Here is a 26,674-nt window from a genome sequence, read left to right on the forward strand (position 1 = left end):
CATGACTCCAGTTTCTTCTCCTCGGAGCTGCAGCAGCCCCACGGATGTGCTGACGTGTCGGCTTGTGTGTCAGGCACAGCGTGTGCGTTAACCTGACAGAATGACTGGAATCAATTCACCTTTTAATCTTTTTATTCTATTTATCTGCATATGTTTGTCAAAAACGTCGCCAGACCGGCGGTTCTCTGAGTTTAAAAGATGCGCAGATGACGAATGTAGCAGTAAGTACACAGCTAACCGGTGGCGTGTTTGAACTTTTTTTTTTTTTTACCCATTAATGTTAGTCGAGGTGGTGGTACAACATCTCCAAAGCTCCAAATAGAGCGTGTTTTATTTTGTCGTGATATTAATAATAGTCTACAGAACTCAGGCGAGAGTGTATTGTGTTTACAGTTTAGCTCTTTAGCTAACAGCAACAGCTAACTCAGAATTAGAATTTATTAAGGACAGGCTTCTGCTGGAAATAAGCTGCTTGTTTGGCTTTAGTTATTCACCCACATTTTGGTCCAGGTGTTACTCATGATTTGTTAAATTACTGCTCATGTTTACCAGAATTTGGGCTTATTCTAACCATTTGTTACTTTAACCAGCTGATCAGTAACTTATTTTGAAGAGCCACATTAGGTCTTGCAGCTCCTTGTGCAAGCTCAGTGTGTGATATCTGTTAAGTCCTTACAACACATGACTTCTTTTCACTGAATTTGTTTATCAAAAACACCAGTCTGAAATTTTATTTATTTGTGCTGACAGTAACATACTAAGACCATGCATATATATATATATATATATATATATATATATATATATATATATATATATATATATATATATATATATAATATAAAATAAAATAAAATGTCAAAACGATTTTGTTCATCCACCATGCTGCGGGATCGCTCTGAGGTTCTGCTGCCTCCAGAACAACAAAAACAACAGGTTGCTATGTCAAGTACACAGAAGCCGTGATCACGAGAAAACAACTTTTGTTATGTCAAGATCATGAGAAAATTTGTTCGAGTTCACGAAAAAACAACTTATTTTGTGATCACAAGAAAACGATAAAGGAAAATAATAATAACAATAATAATAATGTATGTCCTTTAGGGATTCCATAAAAATACACTTGTGACCCAAAAAATTGTGCTTACCTAAGGCATAAGCTTACCATGTACTTTGTAGAAGTGTCTTTTTCATCCAGAAGTATCTTTTCTTTCTTTCATTCTTTCTTTCTTTCTTCAGTGCTGCTTTGTCGGGGGAAAGCCTCACAGGACTTCGCTGGTCCAGACTGCCGTTTTCTGTCCTTTAAAAAGGGAGAGACTATATATGTGTACTATAAACTCTCGGGACAGAGGTCAGATGTTTGGGCTGGAAGTGTGAGTAAGATGGTTAATCATTCATCACTTGTTGTGTCGTGTGCACACTACGCTGTACGACTGGACAAATCACGCTGACATCGACGCTGACCCATATGCTGGCGATCAGTTGTTTGCTGGACACAAGTGTGAACACTACATGATTGCACATGAGTTGCACACACTTCGCACCTCCAAAACAAAGCATAACCACTTGCTCTGAGGACAGTTAACTTAAACCAAAGTTCGGTGTGAAAGGTGAACCAGCGTGTTAGTCCATTTTCCTTACAGAAAGTGTGCAAATGAATGCTCAATAAGATTGTGCATTTAAGCAAACATAAGGAGCCATTCATGTATAATTTTAATAATAAAATCTTTTTTTTTCTATGTAGACTTCCCTATACTATTTGTTAAATGAAGTCTAGCCCTAAAACTTTGAAATGCTCATTTGTTTATAGAGGTATGTTAATAAAACATATATTTCATACTTTAATTTGTGTCATTAGTAGGCATGGATGAAATGAATTGAACTGTAAAGCTTAGGACAGGCGACATAACAGTAGCAAGAAACTGACACTATTCTGAGACCTGTAAACAGATGTATGATTACACAACTGCATATTATTGTACTTTAGTAAGAACAAAAACTGCCGTTTGTGTTTTATTTATTTATTTATTTATTTACTTATTTATGTATTTATTTTAGGTTGGTAACAGCTTTGGCTATTTCCCAAAGGATTTTCTGAACATTAATCACGTATATACAGAAAAAGAAATAGAAGTACGTGCTGAGGTAGGTGTATTGTGTATTGCTGACCACCATTCATACACTAACATACAGTATGTACTATATGCAAGCTTGTTTCACATACACACTGTCAGTTAGTTTAATGTGCTGTATGAAAATTTGTAATAACCAATCACCCTTTTCTTCTGTGTCATTGCGATAGTTACTTAATATTTCCTGTTTATCATTTCAGTACATCAACATGGTATGAAATGGTTTTCGTAATAGCTTTCATGAAGAGATTTATGTTCTCCATGTTTTTATATGATATTATATTTTTCATATTATTAAACAATTTCGTAGAACTGGAGTTCATTTGGAAACAATGTTTTTCAGGAAACGGACTTTGTCTGCTTTGACACTGGACTAGATAAATTTAAAAGCTATGATATTGATGTCCTGTTAAGAAACTCGTTCTTAAATGAGGTTGATGAACCGAGCGACCAAACGGAAAACGTTCTGGACACCCTCAGTGAGGATGCCGATAAAGGCGGAGAGACGGAAAACGCTAGCGGGGACGTTGTAAATTCGGATTCGTTGCATACAGAAAGTGAAGCTGAACACAGAGTTGACACAGAAGATGATGGGGAATTGCCTGCTTCTGAAGCTGCTCAACTGCGATTGGAAACAGCAGCTTCATATGAAAGGGATAAAGACAGTTATGTTTTCAGTGACACTGGTGAAGATGTTAAAAAGAGTGTTGTGGATGATTCTGATCCAGAGCAAGCAATAGACAAAGACATGCCAGATGAGCCTTCACCTAAGGATGTTGGCGTTTTACAGGAAAGTGACCATACAACACGAGTAGAAGCCTTTTCCAAGTTAGAAACTACTTTAGGCAGAACTTTTGACGCTGTTACCTCAGATGATGAAAACACACAGAAGGTAACCCCCTATGATGATGAAGATCAGAGCAATGACTTGGTCGAGCAACCAGGTGAAATAGAAGAGGAAAGTGTGAAAGAGCCTTCACTGATATCTTTTGACGAGAAGCCCCAATATATTGAGGACAATGTTCCTGATGCAGCTGAGTCAGAAGATGAACACGCTCCATTTCAGAAAGAAGAAATATCTCTCAGTGAGGATGCTGCTAAGGATGGAGAGACGGAAGAAACTATCAGGGACGTTGTAAATGCAGACTCGTTTCCTACAGGAAGTGAAGCTGAACACAGAGTTGACACAGAAGATGATGGTGATTTGCGAGATTCTGAAACTGCCCAACTGCCATTGGAAACAACGACTTCATATGAAAAGGATAAATACAGTTATGACGTTAAAAAGATTGCTGATGGTGATTCTGATCCAGAGCAAGCAATAGACAAAGACATGCCAGATGAGCCTTCACTTAAGGATGTTGGCGTTTTACAGGAAAGTGACCATACAACACGAGTAGAAGCCTTTTCCAAGTTAAAAACTACTTTAGGCACAACTTTTGACGCTGTTACCTCAGATGATGAAAACACACAGAAGGTAACCCCCTATGATGATGAAGATCAGAGCAATGACTTGGTCAAGCAACCAGGTGAAGTAGAAGAGGAAAGTGTGAAAGAGCCTTCTCTGATATCTTTTGACGAGAAGCCCCGATATTTTGAGGACAACATTCCTGATGCAACCGAGTCAGAAGATGAACACGCTCCATTTCAGCCTTCGGCCTCAGTTGAGGCAACAACGGATGACAACATGTGGTCTACTTTAGGGGACAAGGTTTTTAAAATTGTAAGTGGAGGTGAGAGGACGGGTGTATCTGATGGCGGCGATGACGACGATGACGACGATGATGATGATGATGATGATGACGACGACGATGATGATGAGGAGGAGGAGGATGAAACTCACTCTAAAACAACTGAAAAAGGTTCAGATGAGCTTCAGTCCAGTTTGGTTCCTGACTCAGATACAAGTGAAGTAGCAGATGAAATGAAACCCTCCATTAACGACTCTGTAATGAATTCATTAAGTGACAACAAATATGCTGAAGTACAGGAACAAAATGAGGATAAAGAATTAGAAGAGATTAAGGACAAGTTTTTAGATCCGGATGAGACCTTTATTGATGCTGTTGAATCTGAATATGATCCTCCAGCATCACCGTTAGAAGATGTAAAGCCAGTGTTCGACAAACCCATCGAAAAAAATATTTTGAAGCCAATCCCCAGTGAAATAGAGCCAGACAAATCTGAGGTTCTCTTCAAGGAAGGTGCTCAGAGTGTACCTGAGCTTGATAAACAGACAGATGAACAAATAGACACAGTTAAAAAAGAGATTATCAATTTATTTAAAGAGACACTGAGAACAGAAACAAGTCAACCTGACATTGATGAGGAGGTAGAGGAAGAGGAAGTTGAGCAGCTGCTAGAGGATGAAAATGCTATATTGTCCACTAAAACAGAGTTCACTGATAAAGCTGAGGAGCTAGAAGAATCCATTCAAAACACCAACCTTGAAACACAGTTAGAAAAAAATGAATTAACCACGCCTAAACAGCCACATGACAACAACACACTCGAACAAACAAATGAGAACACATCAGAACAGATAAACCATGATGAGAAAACTGGCATGGAGACATTGTTGGACATCTCAGTCTCCTCACCTGATAATGAAATCGACAGTAATGGTGCAGATAAACTTCGGAAGGATTCTGCCCTCAGTGACGAGCTGGAGTACAGTGACAGTGTGCGGAGACTCACGCTTTTAAGAGAGCACTTTAAGGACAAAGAGATCAAGCGCATTTTGCGGCACCTTAGCATTAAAGACCTTTACAAGGTTGAAGCGATGTTCACTCATTTGGATGATCAACTGAAGTCTGCCAGGCAGTCTTACTCAGAGAATACTGAGGGCCTGGAGCATGCACTGGAGAGTATCGTAGAGGTTACAGAAAATGCCATACTTGATGAGGTTGACAAAATGCTGGATGCTCGGGAGCAGAGGGCACAGGTCCTTGGACACAAGATTGACCAAGTCATGATTGACGAGGAAGCTGCTGTTTTGGATGACTTTCAGGAGTTTGCTTTTTATCTGCATCAGAAATACAGTACCAGCATCATGTTAGAGAAGGAGAGCCAGTCACACTTTGAAATGGGTAAGTCTTATCCTTGCAGGTAATTTGCAAGTCATTCTAGTCCATGTTGTCCACCAGGGGCACAACAGTGCAAAAAGTATAACCGTGTGTTCTCCTAACATCTATGCAGTATACATCAGAACAAAATATGTGGTTTACAGAAATAAGTAGTTTAGCCATCCTTATATCTAAAAAAGAGAAAAGCATAGGTGGGATGACAAACCAAATTTAAAAAATTAACATTAAATTAAAAAAAAAAAACCCTCTTTTTGTTACTAAACTGTTAATACGTACAGCAGCCTAATGAGGTTTTCAGCTGCTCACTTGGTGTGCTTTTGTGCTCTACGTTTATGTATTTTTCAATATTAGACCTCTAGTCATGGACCATGAATTACCTGAAATGTAAACTTGACAAAAATGTGCTTTGTGAGCTCATGGTTCAAAAAGACCATCATACCGACGCTTGTTGTGTAGCAGAGAACGTGTCCGAAGAGGTGGAAAATCCAGTGGAAACCATCCCATTGACCGAGGTAACTGAAACTCCAGAGGTTCATCAAGAAGCCAGTGAATTGTTCAATGCGAACAGTCAGGAAGACGAATCCCGTAGCAAGGACGTGGGGCCTGGTGAAGATGGTGGGCATTTCAATAAAAATGAAGACATTCAAGCAGCCTTTCAAGACACATCAGAGATTCAGAGAGGACCACAAGCTATTCTGGAGAATCCTTCAGATATATTAGGATTTGAAATTGATCCATCTTCAGGTTGGTGTTTTTTTTTGTTTGTTTGTTTTTTAAAAAAATTGTTTTTATTTTTATTTGTTGCTTAAGGTGGAATAACTCTTTAATTGTTTAGATAACATTTTATTGTTTCACTTATCAGATTCTTTGGACTCTTCACGGGCTTCTGATTTTACTGACAATAACGCAAACTATGACCAAGCGAGCACATCGACCTCGGATCATGCTAGGGACTTCTTTCTTCTTGCATCTGAATTTCTTGGCGTGTATGCAGAAATAGTAAGTAACTTTTTTTTTTATTTATTTATTTTTTTTAATTATGCTGCTTTGTAGTTTAACATCAGCAGTTTTAATATGTTGGGCATCGTTTGAAATTGGGGATAATTCCCTTTATCACGTAGAAAATGATGCAAAGGGAATGTGTTTACCTACGTTCGTCCAGAAAGGCCACGTGTTATTTATTTATTTTCTTATTTCTCTTGTGATCTCGCAGTAACAAAAGTGATTTTCTGAGATATCGCATCGGTAGCATACTAGTATTTTAGCGTTGAGGCCAGCGAATATATACACTGTCATATATTGGTATTATGGCGATTCTGAAGTAATTAAATCCTATTTCTAAAGATTTTGCTCACTGTTGGTTTTGTGAACCACAAACCATTCAGGCGGCATCTCATAAACATCATGCGGTAACCATGGAGACATGCCAGTCCCTCAAGCTGGCTGGCAAATGAGACTGGTCACCTGTTCAGGATCACTGTAGATTTGCATTCTCAAGTGACAGACATTAATTTGGAAATTTTCTGCCACTGACAAACACACAGCTAGCTTGATTGATTGATTTTATTGATCCGGAAGGGGACATTTGGGGAAAAAATACAATCGGACGCCAGATAATCACCTAAGCTCAGGCTCGAACCCTGGAACTGTAAATCAGCCGCTCTACCACTGCCAGCTCTACAGGGTGGGTCTCATGTCAGTCGCGTATAAATATATACTGTCCCTGCTGGGAAAATCAAACAATAAAATTAATGGTTTAAAGTCCAAATACCATGACAATCCATCAGCTATCCATTAAAACCATTGCCATTAACATTATTGGTCCTTAATGGTATCCAGTAGACATGACATGCCACTAATAGAAGGCACCAAATTACCAGTAGAGACCCACAGGGACCGTTAGTTTCCATTAATACCAATACAATTCCCATTAAAACCGTTACAAATTCTATGAGGGTTTCTATAGGTTTTTTTTCTTCAGCAGTCATTATCGCGAGATCACAAAAACAACAACCACCTATGGGCTTCCGTAGTTTACTGCTGAGCGCGCCGCCATGTTGTTTTGACGTCATGTGTGTTTATATCCGAGAGATCGTGCGTGTTATATGTGCACGTTTCTAGAGTTCCAGACTTGCAATTCCGACCTGAATGACCGTTTTCATTGCACTTTTTTAAACCTGTCGGAGGCGTGTTTTTATTATTCATTTATTTTTTTGGGTCCGAGTTCGACTCGTTTTAGACAGTACTTTTTTTCCGGCTGTATTGCGTGACGTAATGATGAGGTTTTCGGATGTCGACGTGTTGTAGAGTGTAGGGTTGAAGTACAGACTTTAGTTGTGGCTTTCCAGACAGTGTTTGAGCTTTCCAGGGCGGAAATAAACACGTTATATTCAGAATATAAAGCTCGTAAAGACTCGTGGTTTGAGCTGCATTAGTTACAGCACAATCCCGCTTATGCTCATGTTCAGTTTCAGTTTCAGGAGCTGACAGGTTTTGATATACAGACTGGCGGCTTAGCGGTATGAAGTTAGCTTAGCCGGAAATTTAGCGTGCTGTGTTCGCGAATGTCTGTGAGAGCCGAAACAGAAATGGAGTCGGATATAAGCTACACTTCTTCTGATCAGTCCGGAGTGCTGGACCTGTGGACGACTGTTTCTGTCGTGTTTCTGTCGGGATTTCAGGAAGTACGTGTTCTCTCTCTCTCACTCTCACTGCTGCGGTTCACAACACCTAGCTAGCTATACATGAACTGAGCTGCGTGTCCGGGGTTTATAACAACGAGTGATCTCAGTCAGAAGCTCATTTTTAAACATTGCTCAAAGTTAATCTGCCGAGAGCTTCATGTGAAGAAAGGCAGCAGTCTAAAACCTCTAACTGTGATGTGATATGCTAGTCAGAGCAGAAGTGTTACTAGCGTGTATGTTTACAGTTACAGCTGTAGTGTTTACTGTCGTGTAGCAACTACGTGTTTCATCTATAATCTATATCATTATAATGTACTGCATTAGGGCTGAAAGTCCACTGAACCTGGTGTGTGTGTGTGTTGCTGAGTGTTTGCTTAGGTGAAATGGTTCTCAAAGGCATTTGTCCTTTTTAAAGTCCCCATGAAACCAAAATGTAAAACTTTAGTGGCTTTTAGTATGAATATTTTCACCTTAAGGTTATCTATAAGCTGGTGAGCTCCAAAACAATGACAGAATCCGCATTTAGAAGATGCACGCATTCAAAACGTACAGTCTCTGCCTACCACTGATACGGCTCAACAGTTTTGACGACGTCATTCTGCACTTTAGTGTCACGGCAGACTTTCTATCCAATCACATGCTCTCTAGAATCTGGGGGGGCATGATATGTCCCGCCCTGACTTTCTGTTTCAGTGGAAATTACGTGAACATGTCGAATAACATGGCACGTTTCAAGTCACTTCATATGGACTTTTAAATAATATCTATTATCACGTGTTTTTAATTGCGTCGGTCAAGGGTCCTTTCCAGAACCTTCACACTAACTGTTCCTCAGAGGTGGAATGAACTTCTAACCAAAGTTCGGAACCGCAGAATCTGTCACTATTTAAAAAAAACAAAAAACAAACAGTTAAAGTTCCAGCTCTTCCGTGAACACTTAACTAAGCCCTAAAATACCAACCCCTACATTATTTTATTTTATTTATTTATATTTATATATTTTATATATATTTTATATATATATATATATATATATATATATATATATATATATATATATAAAATATTAAACTTCCTCTGGCTCTTGCACCTCTACTCTGTGCACTTTGCTTTTCTAGAACTCAATTATAAATCTTGTATGGTAGCACTACTTGTATTGTTCTCCACTTGATATATCGCGTAGCTTGTATTTCCTCATTTGTAAGTCGCTTTGGATAAAATCATCTGCTAAATGAATGAATGTAAATGAATATATTTTGTTAACACTAGCCAAATGAAAGCGACCAGTTTTTGAAGTGAAATGAAATAACAAACCAGCACTTTTGTGGTACACAAGACCAAAGAGAGAGAATATATTTCCACTAACATATGTACAGTAAAAGTCTCCATTTTAATTCCCTAAACTATGATTGATACGAGTCTGGACCTCTGCTCCACAGTGCGTTTAATTTTACATACCAGTACTGCTGTCATGTTTCACTATCGCGGATAGCTGAATATTATTCGTTCATTAACTCTTACAGGTATTGAAATATTAACGTTAGACAGAAGGCACCCTGCTGGGGGAAAAAAACAAACAAAAAAAAAACAATAGAAACCAACACTTAAATTCTAATGGTTTCCACTAAAATCCCATTATAAACCATCAGCTAACCATTAAAACCATTATTATTATTGGTACTTAATGGTAACCACTAGACATGACATGCAATCATGATGCAATAGAAGGCAACAAATTATCAGTAGAGACCCGCATGGACCGTTAGCGTTTCCATTGAAACCAAAACAATTTCCCATTATAGCCATTCAAAACATTACAAATTCTATGAGGGTTTCTGTTTTTTTTTTTTTTTTCAGCAGGGTAGTAATCAGAAATGGTTAGTTACAGAATATCTAATTTCAGATAACTAGTGATTGTGAGTGATGAACAGTCTGGTTTGATGTATTGGGTTGAGGATATTCCGAAAATTGAGATGTGTGAGATACGACCCGGAAGTTAGTTTACTAGAGTAGGATACCCAAACATCAGCCACTCCAGCTGAAAACCCTTGTCTTCTTTCAGGGTGCATTTGTGTATATTTATATCTTAAACTCACTGAATGTTGTATGCTTACCATTGCGTTTAGCCCTGACCTGAAACAAACGTACAGAAGGTTATGCTTTGATGCTTTTGCTACACAGACATGCCACATGTGTTGCATCTGGTGCGAATTGTAGATAACTACTTTGACCATTTACGACACTATGATGAGATGGAAGCACAATTTCCTAATCCTGAGGTCAAAGTTAATAATACTACTCTGAAGAAGAAAAGCAAATCGATCTCAGTGTTTCAGCTGTTTATCATATTTAAAAGTAAAAAATCATAACCATTTCAGGGTATGGCCAACTTTACAGATTGAAACGTCAAAGTTTTTGTTGGGGGAGGTGACTTTAAATGCAGATATTATAAATATTTATCCAGGATTGTCTCTTCTGCCGGACTGTAATAGCGTGAGCATGCATTATGTAAGGATTACACATTGCATTTATACATTTGAGTGCAAGAATTCAGAGCTAAAAAACATAAACAAATTTCTAATTCAACATTAATGAGTCAATTTTGAATGGTTTATTCTCATCCTTTAGTGGTTTCATCGTGCTGGTTATTTCTAACCTGTGTCCTAATACTTGCGTTCCGTTTAATGCAGTGTATGATATTTAAAGTGACTTGACCTGTCTGATGTGTGTCTTCTAGCTGTTGGCTGCTTTGCCTGAGGAATGGCAGCCGGGTCCTACGTTCCATGGGCTGCCCTGGAAGCCTGTGGTGGTTACAGCTGTGGTGGGAGTTCTCACTGTGCTCGTGTTCATGTGGAGGACCGTTCTCGCTGTAAGATATTTCCTTTTGATCGTTAATAGTTAGAAGGGGTGGGCAGTATAATATCGTTCACAGTAATACCGGTATAACCGATATGATTTCGCCGTATTGCGATATTCTGAAGCCAAGTTTAGAGTGTTTTGATTGTGTTGGAAGTTGAAGTTAGAAGAGCAAGACCAAAGTGCAGTCTACCACATTGAGTTAATATAACAATTTATTTTTTAAACAAAACTATACACATTACACGTTAACTGTACGGACATTACACGCCATCGAAGGAAACATGAATGGAGAGGTGTAGCGGGACATGTTTGAGGAGGATTAATTTCATCTGCCAATAAACTGAATCTGTTGTTTCAGCAAGATAACTACCCCAAACCTACAGCCAGTGGTTTATATATAATATAAAAACCCAAGAAGGCCTTACTAGCCTGATCTGAATCCCACTGAAAATTTGTGGAGGATTTTGAAATTGTCCATTAGTGTGACCCTTGTAACCATGGGGCATTTAAAGCTGATTTTGCCGAGAGGAACAGGCCAAAACGGAACCAAGATGCTGCGAAAAAGATAATTACATCTTACTGCAAACTTCACAAAGCTGCAGTTGCCAACAGCGGCTTTGCATCGGAGTACTAATGTTGGTAATTTGTGGTATCCTAATACTTTTTCCCCCATCAATTCAGTTGAAAATTTATATATATAAAATATTTTTATACTTATTTTCTTCAAGTACAAAGTAAAAATACATTATTTGTGTAAATCTGAAAGTGAAATTATAGATTTTCAAAGCATTTTTCCATATTGTTACAGAACGTCATTAACGCAATGATATCCCAAAACCTGTGACGTTTCACGAAGGCCATATTGCCCATCCCTAATAATTATTAATAATGAAATTTCATTATTTTGTTTGCCATTAATTGACATTGCGTTCTGATTTAACCTGAATCTAACCTGGTCCATCTCCTCAGGTCAAAAACAGGATGTATCTCTGTAAGTATTTTCTTTTATCATAGTCTATCTATGGCTGTTTGGATCATAGTTATTTTTGTGTCCCTTTCACCACATTGTGCCTGGTTTACCAGAGTCGTACTTTTTTTATTTTTATGTTTACCAGTAACTGAAAAGCAACTTGCAGAGAGGATTCAGCAGCTTATCAGTGAGAAATCGGATGTCCTCAACAAAGTAACTGAACTGAACAATGCGGTAAATATATGTATATATTTTGTAATTTAAAAACAGAAGGTTTTTAGTAGTAGTTCAGCACTGATCAGTGTCTGCTCTCTGTATTTATTTAGATCAAGCAATATGAGGAAAAGCTGAATAATTCAGAAGAGTCACGATGTTCACTACAGAAGGAGTTTAGTGAACTCAAGGCAAGTCTCGAAATAATTCTGTTACTTGTGATATTAATGTTAACGTTGGTTAAAATCTAACGATTTTAGCTAACTTTTGCATTGTGTGCTTTAGACACATTACCAACATCTCAACAACCAGAAGGAGAAACTGAGCGTTAATTTTGCTAATATCTGTGAAAAAATTGCAAATACACAGGAACAGAACAAATCCCTGAATGAGAAGGTAACCTTTTTGTCTGTCAGAACTTTCCTTTTTAATCTATCTATGATTGCTGCCCGCTGAAGCATTTTCTTTTTGTTGCAGATATCCACAATGCATGAGGGAATTAAGAAGTATCAGAAAACCCTGAAAGTATATGACGAGGAGCGCTCAAAGGTGTTCTTCATATTTAAAAAAATAAAACCAAAATCTTAAATGTGTTTATTTTGTGCATTTCACCATTATCCCTCTACTGCATGAATTATTACAAAAATCTTTTTATGGATTTTTATTACTTAGAATTAGTTCAAGTAATAAACATATTTGTAAAATATAGCTGCAAGCAGCAACAGCGGATTCCTCCTCAATATTGCAGACCATTTGAAAATTGACATGGTAGAGAAATGTATCCCACAGATTTCAACGCGTTTGGATCAATGGCAGATTTGAAGCTCATTTTTGTAGGTTTCCACAAGTGATCATTGTAAAGAAAAATCAGGAGTCAGTGAGAATTTTGGAGAATTACTTAGTGCTGATACAATACTACTTTAACATTATTTTGAATTTATTTCTGCTGCTATAACATTAATTTGATTTACTCTGTGCTGCTATATATATCTGAATTAAGTCTACTTTGGCTGGATTCAAGACATCTAGTGGACGATAAAGATAGTGTTAAACATAATAAAACTGATAATAACAAAGTTATTAACAAAGATAAAAATAATAATCATTCTTTTAATATCATTGTTTTTGGAGTTATGAGGTTACCATGACACATGTTCTCTTTGTGTGTGGCACAGATCAAGTCCATAGGTTAATGTTCCATTGTTTTATATACACAAGAAATATGTGCAACAGTTGTCAATTCACCAATATGTAAATAGTTCAGTAAATTTATTTTGATTCCATATTGCTTATCACCCTATAGAAAGACATGTATCCCACTCATATGTACCACAGTTCAAGTCAATCGGACCTATGGTTCATGAAAAGATTTTTGTAATTTTCAATGTACTGGAAAATCTATCATCATCATATCTATCATGGTGGACTTTATGGTCCCGAAAGCTTGTTTGTTCCCCATGAGAAATAAGGCATGTATACCAATTTTCAGACATTTTGGACTTATGGGGTGGAGGGTAAATCACACAGACTTTGGGCATGGCCTGTAGAATTAGTAGAATGAGAGCGTGTAGAATGTGACTATGGGCTCATATAGGCCATTTGTGGTGTGGGAGTTACTTGTGGCCTGTATTATCAATGTGCCCGATTTCAGAACTTCTTACCAGTCAGATCTTGAGTTGTTGGGCACTTTAGGGTGGTAAGGAGAATAATAATAAGAATACTAACAATAACAATAGGTTTCCTCCTGATGCAGGAATCCTAAAAATTAGAAAAACAAAATTTAGGAGGGGTAGTTGGTAAATTGTTGCCATATGGCAACAATGTGCAATGGTGGAAAGTGAATCATAAATAACACAAATGTATGAGATTACATTCCAATTACTGCATTTTTCCAGACTATAAATTGCCACCTAGTAAGCATGTAAAGGATATATCTTCAAGAAAGGAATTACAGTTGTAAACAGTATGTGGATGGAATTACTCATTCAAAATACATACAAAAATTAGATACAATCTTTTGGGTGATGTATCTTTTTAATTGTTTTTCCTGAAACATAAAATTTAGAAAATAAGTCTGAAATGTCTGAAATTACTACAGTTTTTCTTACTTGGAATGTGAAAAAATTTAAATATACTATTAGAGAAGCTTGGTTTTGTTTAGTTTTTTGTTTTGGGTTTTTTTTTTTGCTATGTAGACCTGTTTCAGTTCATGAATGCACATACTGTACCACAGTTCCATTATCGCATGTTGTTGCCATATGGCAACAATTAGATTTTACCATTTAACAGAATACTAAAAATATATAAACTTGTTTAAATGACATAACATGAATCTTAACTTCTCAGATAATGTATCCCCCCCCCCCCCCCCAATAGGTTTGTCCTTTTCTTGTTTTATAATCAAGCACAAGTACTCAAGCATACACCCTTTCACATACACGTATTCAATTTACATTTCTTAAAAGAAAAAATGCATAAAAAAACTGATAGTTTTTTTCCCCTTTTAAGTAGTTTTGCTTAAATATTGAAAAATTAATCAAATATTGAGATCCCTCCAATGATGTTCATGTGACTGCAGAAAAGGAAGTGCAAACAGCACTTCCTGGTCATGTGACACATTATTTTTGTTATGTCAAAGTTAAAGCCTCCTTTTTCCAGTTACATAGGAAACTAGTCATTTTGTATGTTGCATATCAAAAAACTGGAGATAAATTAATTATTGCCATATGGCAACACCATGCAGTAAAGGGTTGTAGTCATATCCGGGTCACTTTGTATGTATAAATCATGGGTTCCTTTCCCTTGTTACTACAAACCGCAAGTACCAATTTTCTTATTTCTGTAATAATGATTTAGGTTCATGTCCTCATGGATGAAGCTAAACTCAGAGAAGATGCCTTGAAAGCTCAGGTGCTGTCATTTGAAAAGGACAATTGTGCCTTGAAAGAGCAGAAGAAATCTGTAAGTTATGACACTTGATTTGATCTTGTAAGCAAAGATATTTTTTTTTCCATATATTAATTCTTTTGTGCTGCTGTGTCCCTCACAACAGCTGTTGCAAGATGCCAAAGACTGGCAGGAGAAGCATGAAAAATTGAGTGAGGAAATCAAAGTTTACCATAAAACACAAACGGAGCTGGAGAATGCCCTCGTGCACAAAGAAAACGAAATCGATGTGAGCTAAACGTTGTGCTTCAACCGCACAACATTCATCCACTTGTTTAATAGCACAGCCGAACCATGATGGAACATTACAGACTGTCTTCTCTGCTAATAGGTTCTCTCTGGATGCATTGCTGAATTGAAGAGCCTTGAGTCATTTAATGATACAGAGCTGGAGAATGGTAAGATGACGAGCGTTCTCTGATTCTGGTTTTTAAAAACTGAATTTTGGTTTTGTTAAACTGGTCTGGATATTCAAACTCTGTTCTTTTCAGACAAGAATGGTGATCCACTGAAGTCGCACCTCAAACAGATGATGGATGTCTCAAGGGTATGAAATGATTGCTATATGAATGCACGATTAGTGCACGATTATTTATTATTATTTATTAAATATTGTGGGTGTTTATTCAGATCAAGGCTACGCTTTCAGTCATCGAGGATGAGCGAAATCGCTGGTTTGAAAACTTCATGGGTGAACAGAAAGCAAGACAAGAACTTGAAGGTATTTACCTGACCTTTACACTTAATGTAGAACCTGGGTTTTCAAGCGTTTTTCAAAAGACATTGGTTTGATTTTAATTTTTTATTCCCTCCCCCACAGAGAAATTTCAGAAGGTTGTTCATGACCAAACGAATCTGAAAAGTGAGAAAACCCATCTGGAAAACCAGTACAAGAACCTCCAACAGAGACTAGAAATTACAACTGAATTGTACCACCAGAAAGAAAATATCTTACACCAGTATGTATCATTTGTCCATCTTCATGTTTGTTGACTATTCTACAAGGGTTATCACACTTCATGTGGATTTAGTTTTAGTCTTAGTATTTCTACAAACACATCATAGTGTGCCAACATCTATACTTTAGCTGGAGCATCTAAAAATTTTTTAGAGAATACAGTTGAGGCCAAACGTTTACATTCACACTAGTTTTTTTTTCCACAAAACAATCAAGACAGATTTATTTCAGCTTTAATACACTACATCAGAATTCCACTGAGTCAAAGCTTACCTACACCATCTCTTTAAATAATCTGGAAGATTCCACAAATTGATATTATGACTTTTATAAGCTTCTGATTGGCCAGTTGTCATAATTAGGAGTTAACCAGGAGCGCACTTGTGGCTGTAAAAGGGCCTACCTTTACAGTCAGTGGCTTTTTACCCTTGAGACCCTTGAAAATCCAAGCAATTCAGCCAAAACCTCCAAGTCTGGTTCCTCAATTTCCAAATACAGTGAGGGAAAGAAGTATTTGATCCCCTGCTGATTTTGTACGTTTGCCCACTGACAAAGAAATGATCAGTCTATCATTTTAATGGTAGATTTATTTGAACAGTGAGAGACAGAATAACAACAAAAAAATCCAGAAAAACGCATGTCAAAAATGTTATAAATTGATTTGCATTTTAATGAGGGAAATAAGTATGTGACCCCTCTCAATCAGAAAGATTTCTGGCTCCCACGTGTCTTTTATACAGGTAACGAGCTGAGATTAGGAGCACACTCTTAAAGGGAGTGCTCCTAATCTCAGCTTGTTACCTGTATAAAAGACACCTGCCCACAGAAGCAATCAATCAATCAGATTCCAAACTCTCCATCATGGCCAAGACCAAAGAGCACTCCAAGGATGTCAGGGACAAGATTGTAGACCTACATAAGTCTGGAATGGGCTACAAGACCATTGCCAAGCAGCTTGGTGAGAATGTGACAACAGTTGGTACGATTATTTGCAAATGGAAGAAGCACAAAAGAACTGTCGATCTCCCTCCGCCTGGGGCTCCATGCAAGATTTCACCTCGTGGAGTTGCAATGATCATGAGAACAGTGAGGAATCAGCCCAGAACTACACGGGAGGATCTTGTCAATGATCTCAAGGCAGCTGGGACCATAGTCACCAAGAAAACAATTGGGAACACACTACGCCGTGAAGGACTGAAATCCTGCAGTGCCCACAAGATCCCCCTGCTCAAGAAAGCACATATACATGCCCGCTGAAGTTTGCCAATGAACATCTGAATGATTCAGAGGACAACTGGGAGAAAATGTTGTGGTCAGATGAGACCAAAATAGAGCTCTTTGGCATCATCTCAACTCGCCGTGTTTGGAGGAGGAGGAATGCTGCCTATGACCCCAAGAACACCATCCCCACCGTCAAACATGGAGGTGGAAACATTATGATTTGGGGGTGTTTTTCTGCTAAGGGGACAGGACAACTTCACCGCATCAAAGGGACGATGGATGGGGCCATGTACCGTCAAATCTTGGGTGAGAACCTCCTTCCCTCAGCCAGGGCATTGAAAATGCGTCGTGGATGGGTATTCCACCATGACAATGACCCAAAACACACGGCCAAGGCAACAAAGGAGTGGCTCAAGAAGAAGCACATTAAGGTCCTGGAGTGGCCTAGCCAGTCTCCAGACCTTAATCCCATAGAAAATCTGTGGAGGGAGCTGAAGGTTCGAGTTGCCAAACGTCAGCCTTGAAACCTTAATGATTTGGAGAAGATCTGCATAGAGGAGTGGGACAAAATCCCTCCTGAGATGTGTGCAAACTTGGTGGCCAACTACAAGAAACGTCTGACCTCTGTGATTGCCAACAAGGGTTTTTAAACCAAGTACTAAGTCATGTTTTGCAGAGGGGTCAAATACTTATTTCCCTCATTAAAATGCAAATCAATTTATAACATTTTTGACATGCGTTTTTCTGGATTTTTTTGTTGTTATTCTGTCTCTCACTGTACAAATAAATCTACCATTAAAATTATAGACTTTTCATCTATCATTTCAAGATCATTTCTTTGTCAGTGGGCAAACGGACAAAATCAGCAGGGGATCAAATACTTTTTCCCCTCACTGTAACTCAAGGTACTATGAACATCTGTACAAACAACCGTATGCAAATGCAAAACACTGTGTGTGGAGGAAAAAGGGGTGAGGCTTTTAATCTGAAGAATGCTATCCCAGCTGTGAAGCATGGGGGTGGTAGCATCTGGCTGACCAAATCTAATGCCTTCTGTATGTTAATTATTTAACTTTAGACTTTTATTAGAACTTTTCTTAAGATTTCTTTTTATACTGCGCTGATGCTCAGCTCTACACTCTCTCTCTCTCTCTCTCTCTCTCTCTCTCTCTCTCTCTCTATATATATATATATATATATATATATATATATATATATATATACAACAATTTTTCCTTGCATTTATAGACAGTTTATCGTTAAATGTGACGTGATGCAGCCTGCTGTGTTAACTTTATTACAGTTGTATAAAGGAAGCTTATATGCTCAGCTGGTTGTTGGTTATAATTCCAAACATTTCAGCAGATAGCTGTTAAACATTTTATTTTTTATTATCCTGTTAAACATTATAAACTTATTATCTAATTTTGTAGAGCTCCTAATCAAAATTCTTAATGGTTAACAGTTCTGGTAATATAATTTAATTTTTTTTTAGCAATATGGACACCACTGCTGTTAGCTATCCAACCTATTGTTTTTTTAAAAAAAAAATTTATACGTAGTTCACATTTTAATATCTACATATAGATTTTCAATGATGTTCAACTCGGTGGACTGTAAGGGCCATTCCAAAAGCATCGTTATATCATCAGATATCATTTCTCACAAACCAAGCTTGATGCTTATGCCCATCTCGCAGGAAGTTGACTCAGGAAGAGCTGGAGCGCCACGAAAAGGAAACCAAGCTGTCTGAGGTGGATGGCCGAGCCTTGCAAGCTGAAGAGGAACTGAACCGCCTCAGGCAGAAAGTGAAGGACATGCAGGAAGAATTGCAGCAAAATGAGAGATCTCTTAAGGCTGAGGTCAGGCACTTGCCTGTATTAAATGTGCTTTGATATGTTTGGAAAGTACTTTTGCCACCCATGTATTCATGATTTTCTTTTATCCAATGTGTCTATTTTTAGATTGCTGTTCAGGAAAAGAAAGCCCATGAGAACTGGGTAAGAAGTATAGCGTTGTGGATGCATGTCTTCTCTACTGTATACTGTGTCCTCTATGCACTGCTGGTACTGAACACAAGCTTCTTTTGTGTGTTTCAGTTAAAGGCCCGTGCTTCTGAACGAGCCTTGATAGAAGAGAAGAGAGAGTGTGCTAATCTGCGTCAGAAGTGAGTGGAGTTTGACTTGACGTGGTCTTGCGAAATATCGACGTGGCGTGTTCGGTCTGATCTCATGAGCTTCTTTTGCTTCTCAGGATTGTGGAATGTAGTGACAAAATGTCCGATTTAGAGCACGCACTGTACAAGTCTGGTCCTCTAGACCGTCACATGCCTCCTCTACAGAGAGGTGAGCTCTACTCCCCAAACCCCCGCCCCCATCTCGTCGTTTCCTTGTCATTACTCTTATTGTAATGTTTTTAGTTTTAATCATTGTTTTAATTCAATTTTACTGATGTTTATATTGTTTAAACAGGGGATTCATACGGGCCTTCTCCTGTGAGTGGTGGTGCTCCTTCCCCTCCTTTAATGATAGAAGATCCTTCACGTCCTCCGTCTGGTCCTGTGGGACGAAGGGGTGAGCCTTTTGGTGAGTTGCTTCCCGTCTTTTCCTGTTCCAGTTTCAGTCTTATCCCAGCCAGCACTTTTTTCTTTTTTTTTAATCTTGTTCTTTATAATGCGGTGACATCTTCATTTCATCCCTTTTTTAATTCCCACATCAAATTTCAATATGATGGCTTTAAATGGTGAACGCCTCCAACATCTTCATTCAAATGTTTTTACAGAGAGATTGTGTGTACTGTAATACATTTCATCGCTTGCAATTTAAAAAAATTTACACAGACGCACACAAAAATCAAACAATAGTAACAAAGAGTAGGCAGTTTCTTAGCTTACATTTCCTCCTCAGTTTGTTTAGCAACGCATGAAGTAGTTTATATTTTATTATAGGACTTGAAACGAAAAAGATCGCTTAATGTGTAAAATGTTAAGAGATGCAGGTTGAGTTAATTCACAGGCTGAAGGCACTGACAAGGGCGAGCCTGAGCAAGATGGTGAAAACACCTGTGAGGAAGCTAGTTTCACACACGATGCTGTAACTGATATTGTTGATAGTGTCTGCTCTGCTTGATGCACAAACTGTAGAAGCTTCAGAAGCCAGATCCTAACATGTCTAGGCAAAACACTGATGTGTTAATATGGAGAATTGGTGAAGCAGAGCAGTCAGATTCTGATCTTGAAGACCAGTGCAAGTCTACACACCTGTGTTGCAAGTCTTGGAGGATTTTGCGAGGGGAAGCCGCCGATTTGAGTTGCGGGACTAAAAGAAGGCATGAAAAGGGTTCTATCCTGTAAAGTTCTTCGAGGGCTGGATTCCAGACGTGAACATGAAGGACACTTGGGACGAGCTAGAGCTGCTCATCACACCTCGAGACAACAGTGAGCTTTAAGACACGGAGCATTTTCCGAGCTCTACCAAACCATCAGTGGGCATCAGGACATTTCCTTAATGAACTGTTGTCCTAGCTTTCACTATTCACCCCACCCCCTTTCCACAATTTACGGAAATAACGGACAGTTTTGAAGAAGCAGCTTCACCTGCCACTGAAGGCAGGGAGTGTCAGCTTGCCGCCCCCTTTTCTGGAGTGGTGTAATCATAGCGATGGCATTGTGACCTACTCTTTCAGTGTTCGGTTTACCTCCCTGCCTATAGGCTTACTTTATCAGATGGCTCTTACCCAGTTCTTATTTACCGAGTATACTGCTTTGCAGAAGTATTCTTAACTGATGATTTTGGTTGAAGTGAGAACACTGACTGCGAAGAGCGCTGGCACAGCTTGGCACATGGACTACGTTTTCTTTAAGATGCACCATTCAAATCCGTGAACCTTTCTGCTTTGTGACTCCTCCCAAAAGTCCATAAAATCTGGACTCGCATGCACAGAACAATGCTGACACAGTATTATGTTGGTGTGGTGATTGTAGTGGTCAGCATGTGTAACAAAACACACCTTCACTTTTCCAGGGCCGAGACTGCTCATGGATGGCCATAGCCGTTCGGCTGACCTCGGACATCCGCTGCCGTTTCGACCAGGTATGCATTATTACGTGTTCAGAATTCTTTTCATAAACACTGTAAGAAGGAAAATACCATAAAATCATTGTTGTTGTTTTTTTTCTTTTAGAACTGTCTGTCCCCCGTACCTCATCTCCTTGCACACAGGATGGATCTGTAAGTATCCATCATCCTTACCTGTGCTGATAATTTTGACTTTTCTACATTTTGAACAGTTGTTAAAGAAACTGTAGTCATGCCGTAGTCTCCATAGTCACTGTATGTGTTTCTTCATAAAAAAGCAAATAGCTCCAATAGATGCAAAGGCTGAGGTCACAATGCAGGCCTCCACTGATCCTACAGAGGCAGTGAGTACTTTGGCCGAGTGCTGGGATATATATTAAAAAAAGGGGGTGTGTGTGAATGATCATCATGTTATGCAGATTCAAAAGCTCCCAGTGCTGATTTTTGTGGAACATGTTTGTGGATCCCTAACCGATTGCTTTTTTCTCTCATTAATAAAAAAAAAAAAAGGGTGAATTCAGATAAATTAGGACAGATTTTGAATTTACAAAATTTCTAAGCTTTTTTTGACACACATAAAAACAAAATCCCCAACGCATGATATGTTTCTGAAATCTGCAAGGTGTTGACTAACTAACTACATGTGAAGGAATTCTATTTTAAAAAAGCATGGATAACACTGAGGAAAAACTGATTGAAAACAACATTTTCTTAATGGCATGATTGGTAATTTTCAGTTAATTAGGCTTTTACTTTCATCCTCAATGACATTATTTAATAAAACATTATTTATTTGTATCATACTTATCGATAAATCAAATTTACATTATAGGAATCTTCTCCATGTTCATAAGCAGACTATGTAAAGATTTGGAAGGGTTTAGAAGTTCTTCTTAGTATTTTCCAAATGTATATCCAATCTTTTCTTTTCCTATATGATGCTACATTTTATGAAGTTTCATTTATCAGGCCATAAAAATAAAAATGCTGCTAAGTTAAACTGTTCCAATTGACCTGCCATCCAAATATACCTGAATTCACCCAACAATGCTGATTCTGACTGCTCTATGTGTTAAGAAAATCAGTAAATTCTTTGAAATCACTGGTGTGAGATTTTAATACTGAGGCTTGTGGGACGTCTAACACACTGCTCACTGGTGGTTATCTGCTAAGGGGTTTTTAATTGCATGGCTGAAGTTATAATGTGCTTAGTTTAGTTTATAGACGGCTATAAATTGGGTATAATCTGAGAAGAATCCTACTGTTCGATTCTTTTTCAGATCTCCAAGTCCCAGAGACAGGGATCATTTCTCCCATCTCCTATCAGGGAATCTCCTGTCACAGCTTCAAATCCTCTTCCAAAGGCTTATGCTCCCCAACCAATGGGTGGACCATTTCCTCCACTGAATGGACCACTTCCTCCAATGATGCGACCGCCCAATGGCCATTCACCCATGATTCCTCCTGGGCCTCCATTTGGACCCGACACCTGTTTCAGGCCACCCCACATGGACTCCTACAGACCCCCTCTTCCTTTGCGCCCATATGGACCCATCCCTCCACCCTTTGGTAAAATGTGTTCATATACTCGATGCTTAAGGATAAAACCAAGAGTAGACATTCAGACGCTATTCATTCTTTAAACAACCGATTTAACATGACACACCTGGGCAGTAAGAAACACCTGTCAAAACATCACTTGACAAAATGGGTGGGTTCAAATAAAATGTGCCATGTTCTAAGTTGTTTAACACATCTAGATGTAAATATGAGGAAGTGAAAGCTGAAATTCTGATCCATCATCTCATATTCTTTTGATCTCAAACCCAAATGTCTGCAAGGACAACAATAGAATCGGCTTTGCCGTTCCAATACTTTCAGAGGGGACTGTATGCATATTAAAACACTGAGAACTCAAGAGCGTAGTGGTTGAATGTTTTTAGGATTTATATGGAATTATGGGTGTAACCAGTAGATAAACTGATTAGATTTTTGAATTGATCCAAACAGGGTCAAGGTCACAACTAGGCTTGTTTATATTTCTGAGTCAATAATCTGTTGCAATGTTAGTCTGTGAGACAACAATCCCTATCCCAAATTTATAGTCGTGAAAATAAATAAACCCTCACCTGATTCTTCTTTTTGTCTTTAGTTCATGGTCCACCTCTGAGGGACTTCCCTTCCATGGGTCCACGTCCAACACCGCACGGCATGCATGACTTCCCGCCTAATTTTGCCGGACCTCAAGACTTGCCTTTCCCACCCCGGCTCTTCCCTTCTGGGCCTTTGCCACCCCCTGGCGCCATGGTTCCACCCACAGCTGGTGCCCATGGACCAGCTCCACCTACACCTCTGCAGAATAGGGATGGCCAAGAGATGCCACATGCCACAGATGTACCACCCGAGCAGAGGGTTGCACAGGATGCTCCAACACCTGCAGTAACACAATGTTGAACCAATAAATAAGCCCACCGTGCTCAGTGCTGAACTTGATGACGTTCTGTTATTTTCCTATGCTTCACATTTCAAAATGCATAAATAATTATCATTTACACATTTTTTTTAATCATCAAGAAAGAAAAGGTTCACTTGTGCCAGTGTTTTCTGTAGGTCTGTATAAAGAAACACCTTTCCTGTGGAAATTTTCAAAACTTTGGAGGGTATAAAAACAAATTCGGCTGTGTTGTTGAATTAATGACCACTACTTAACCCAAACAGATGTTTCTTAGTGAACTGTGAGATTTTAGAGACTGAACTATTGTGCTTTTTAACTTGAAATTAAGAGAGAGTAGAGTATTGTGTTTGTTTAGCCAAAGGATTAAAATCTCAGGCGGTTTTACCCCATTAACGAACAAATGCTTCGCTGATATGTTGCTTTTGTTGCTAAGAAATGCATGAAATTTAAATCAAAATGCCTTGAATTGTTAACTCAGCACATTATGCTCATCAAAAGTCCTTTATTTAGTGTGTTTTTATGATTTCTTTTCCTAGTGAAAAGACTCGCTTGCTGTCATATTGACAAACTATTTGTGCATTTCCCTTCATATGTGTTCAATAAAACTGCCATGAATCAAATGAACAGGAATGATATCCGTGATGGGAACTATTCATTAGAGCAGTACTGTCAATTTCCATTTACTACGTCGTTTTTTGCTGGTACATGGTTAACTCCATAAATCACATCAAATGTCAGAATGAAGAAAATGTGTGACTTTAACTGTGGCATGGTGGTTGTTGTTACAAGTAGTTTGTGTTAGCATTGTTCTAGCCAAGATGGGCTGGTTTGAGTTTATCAGAAATGGCTGATCTTCTGGGATTTCCACACACAACAGTCTCTAGAGTTTACACAGAACCGTGTGAAAAACAAAAAAACATCCTGTGAGCGGAGAGTCTCTGGGTTGAAACACTTTGCTGATGAGAGAGATCTGAGGAGAATGACCAGACTGGTCTGGAGCTGAGAGGAAGTATATAGTAACTCAAATATGCACTCTTTATAACTGTATGGAGCAGAAAAGCATCTCATCCAACACATCAAACCTTGAGGTGAATGAGCTACAACAGCAGAAGAAGACCTCAGGTTCCACTCCAGTCCCCCCTCCATGTGCAACTATCCAGTTTGGGTGGGTTTGTGCCCTTGATAGCCTCAGATTCCTGTTCCTTACTGACAGGAGTGGAACCCAACGTGGTCTTCTGCTGTTGTAGCTCATCCACTTCAAGGTTCAGTGTTTTGTGCGTGCTGAGATGCTTTTCTGCTCACCATGGTTATAAAAAGTGATCGAGTTACTGTATCCTTCCTGGCAGCTTGAACCAATCTGGCCGTTTTCCTCTGATCTCTCTCAACAGGACATTTCCACCCACAGAACTTGTGCTCACTCGATGTTTTTTGTTTTTCACACCAGTCTGTGTAAACTCTAGAGACTGTTGTGTGTGAAAACCAGCCTATCTGTTCCCATCAACCATACCAAGGTTAAAGTCTCACTTTAGCTATCACACTTTTCCCCCATGCTGATGTTTGATTAACTGAAGCTCTTGTCCTGTATCTGCATGATTTTATGCATTGTTCTGCAGCCACGTGATTGGCTGATTGGATAACTGCATAAATGAGCAGGTGTTCGTATTAAAGTGGATTCCTATTAGAGTGTATGTAACTAGCATTCCGTCCATCGATGCCATTGATCTATCTATGTCTTAGGAAATCCACTGTTCTATTGGGAATATGTGATGTGAAGGCTCATGTTATCAGTGGCTTGTGAGTAAGAGTATCCAGATACAGTCAGGGGAGGAGATGAAAAGACAGTAAAGTCAGACAGCGATGTTTCATGTTGTTTGCTGCCACTGTTTGCGAGCTTGAGTAATGTTAGATATTGTTGTAAAAAGATACATAAGCAACTAATAAAAAAATATATATTTCTTGAATATATTTATGGTGCAGATTAAAATAATAAAAAATTGTTGAAATTGTGACCAAAGAGAGAGAAGTGTTCCAGAGCCTCATAAACTAGCTATTAACCACAAATACACCTGTTAGGCTACATGCTGTTCTCTATACACATCGTGTCAGTCTGAAGGGATAGATATTCTGATATGATTATGATTAAATGAAAAGAGATTGTTGTGTATAACATGACTACTATACATATTAATCACACTGGATCCAGTCTACAGGCATTTATTAGAGACAACTGGGGAGGTTAGAATTTTTTAATAGTATCATAGAAACAATATTCTGTACATGTCCTCCAAAAACACAGCAAAATCATATCTCTTAAACTTTTATGAAGAGACTTGAGATGTAGGGATACATAGTACATATTTAGATCATTTTGAAATGCTGGAAAACAAGGATAGTGTTGAAAGATTCTGTCTTTATGAATGTACGCTATATGGCCTAAAGTACATTTTGTGGACACCTGACCATCACACCCATATGTGGTTCTTCAACAAACTATTGCCAGACAGTTGGGAACAAAGCAAGCCGTGAAGAAGTGCATAGTGTGTTAAGGTTTGAAGAAGGTGGAAGAACTCGAGTGTCCTGCACAGGGCCCTGACCTCAACCCCACTGAACACCTTTGGGATGAACTGGAACTTCCTCAACCAACATTAGTGTCTCATCTCAACCTCACTAATGCTCTTGTAGCTGAATGAACATAAATCCCCACAGCCACATTACAAAATCTAGTGGAAATCCTTCCCAGAAGAGTTGAGCGCATTATAACAGCAAAATCTGGAATAGGATGTTCAATAAGCACATATGGGTGTGATGGTCAAGGGTGCACCACAAACTTCTGGCCTTGTAGTGAAGTTTGGATAAAAGTGTCTGCCAAATGAATACATGCATTTTTAAAGAAATTACATCAACCATTCTAATGCTACCCTTTGGACTATGATCATCCACCAGTTCAATAGTAGAAAATCTTGTTTTTGCACAGAGAATAAAGGTCAAAGTGTGTCACTCCCTACTAAGCTATAGACGTCTTGCAATGCAGATTCATATATCACAATCAGTTCTCACTAAATTTCAGACACCTG

At 38.6% G+C, this 26,674-nt stretch overlaps 1 protein-coding gene across 2 annotated transcripts; it reads left to right on the plus strand.

Annotated features, from left to right (window-relative positions):
• Positions 1–14: 14 nt before the first annotated feature.
• mia3 (MIA SH3 domain ER export factor 3) lies at positions 15–24,224 on the plus strand. Of its 2 annotated transcripts, XM_017494784.3 has the most exons (28): positions 15–221; positions 1,240–1,373; positions 2,059–2,145; positions 2,476–5,221; positions 5,675–5,962; positions 6,081–6,217; positions 10,640–10,771; positions 11,731–11,752; positions 11,877–11,965; positions 12,058–12,135; positions 12,230–12,340; positions 12,422–12,493; positions 14,801–14,905; positions 14,997–15,119; positions 15,222–15,288; positions 15,382–15,437; positions 15,521–15,611; positions 15,711–15,849; positions 18,769–18,931; positions 19,034–19,069; positions 19,169–19,236; positions 19,323–19,414; positions 19,541–19,654; positions 21,092–21,160; positions 21,252–21,298; positions 21,424–21,489; positions 22,426–22,714; positions 23,298–24,224. In XM_017494784.3, the coding sequence occupies exons 1-28, from the start codon at positions 101–103 to the stop codon at positions 23,597–23,599; spliced, it is 5,844 nt and encodes a 1,947-aa protein (XP_017350273.1). In that variant the 5' UTR covers positions 15–100; the 3' UTR covers positions 23,600–24,224. The 2 variants fall into 2 exon arrangements, with proteins under 2 accessions (XP_017350273.1, XP_053543692.1); XM_053687717.1 differs by lacking the exon at positions 21,424–21,489.
• Positions 24,225–26,674: the final 2,450 nt, after the last annotated feature.

This window comes from Ictalurus punctatus, chromosome 2 (assembly GCF_001660625.3).
Source record: "Ictalurus punctatus breed USDA103 chromosome 2, Coco_2.0, whole genome shotgun sequence".
NCBI classification, from domain to species: Eukaryota; Metazoa; Chordata; class Actinopteri; order Siluriformes; family Ictaluridae; genus Ictalurus; species Ictalurus punctatus.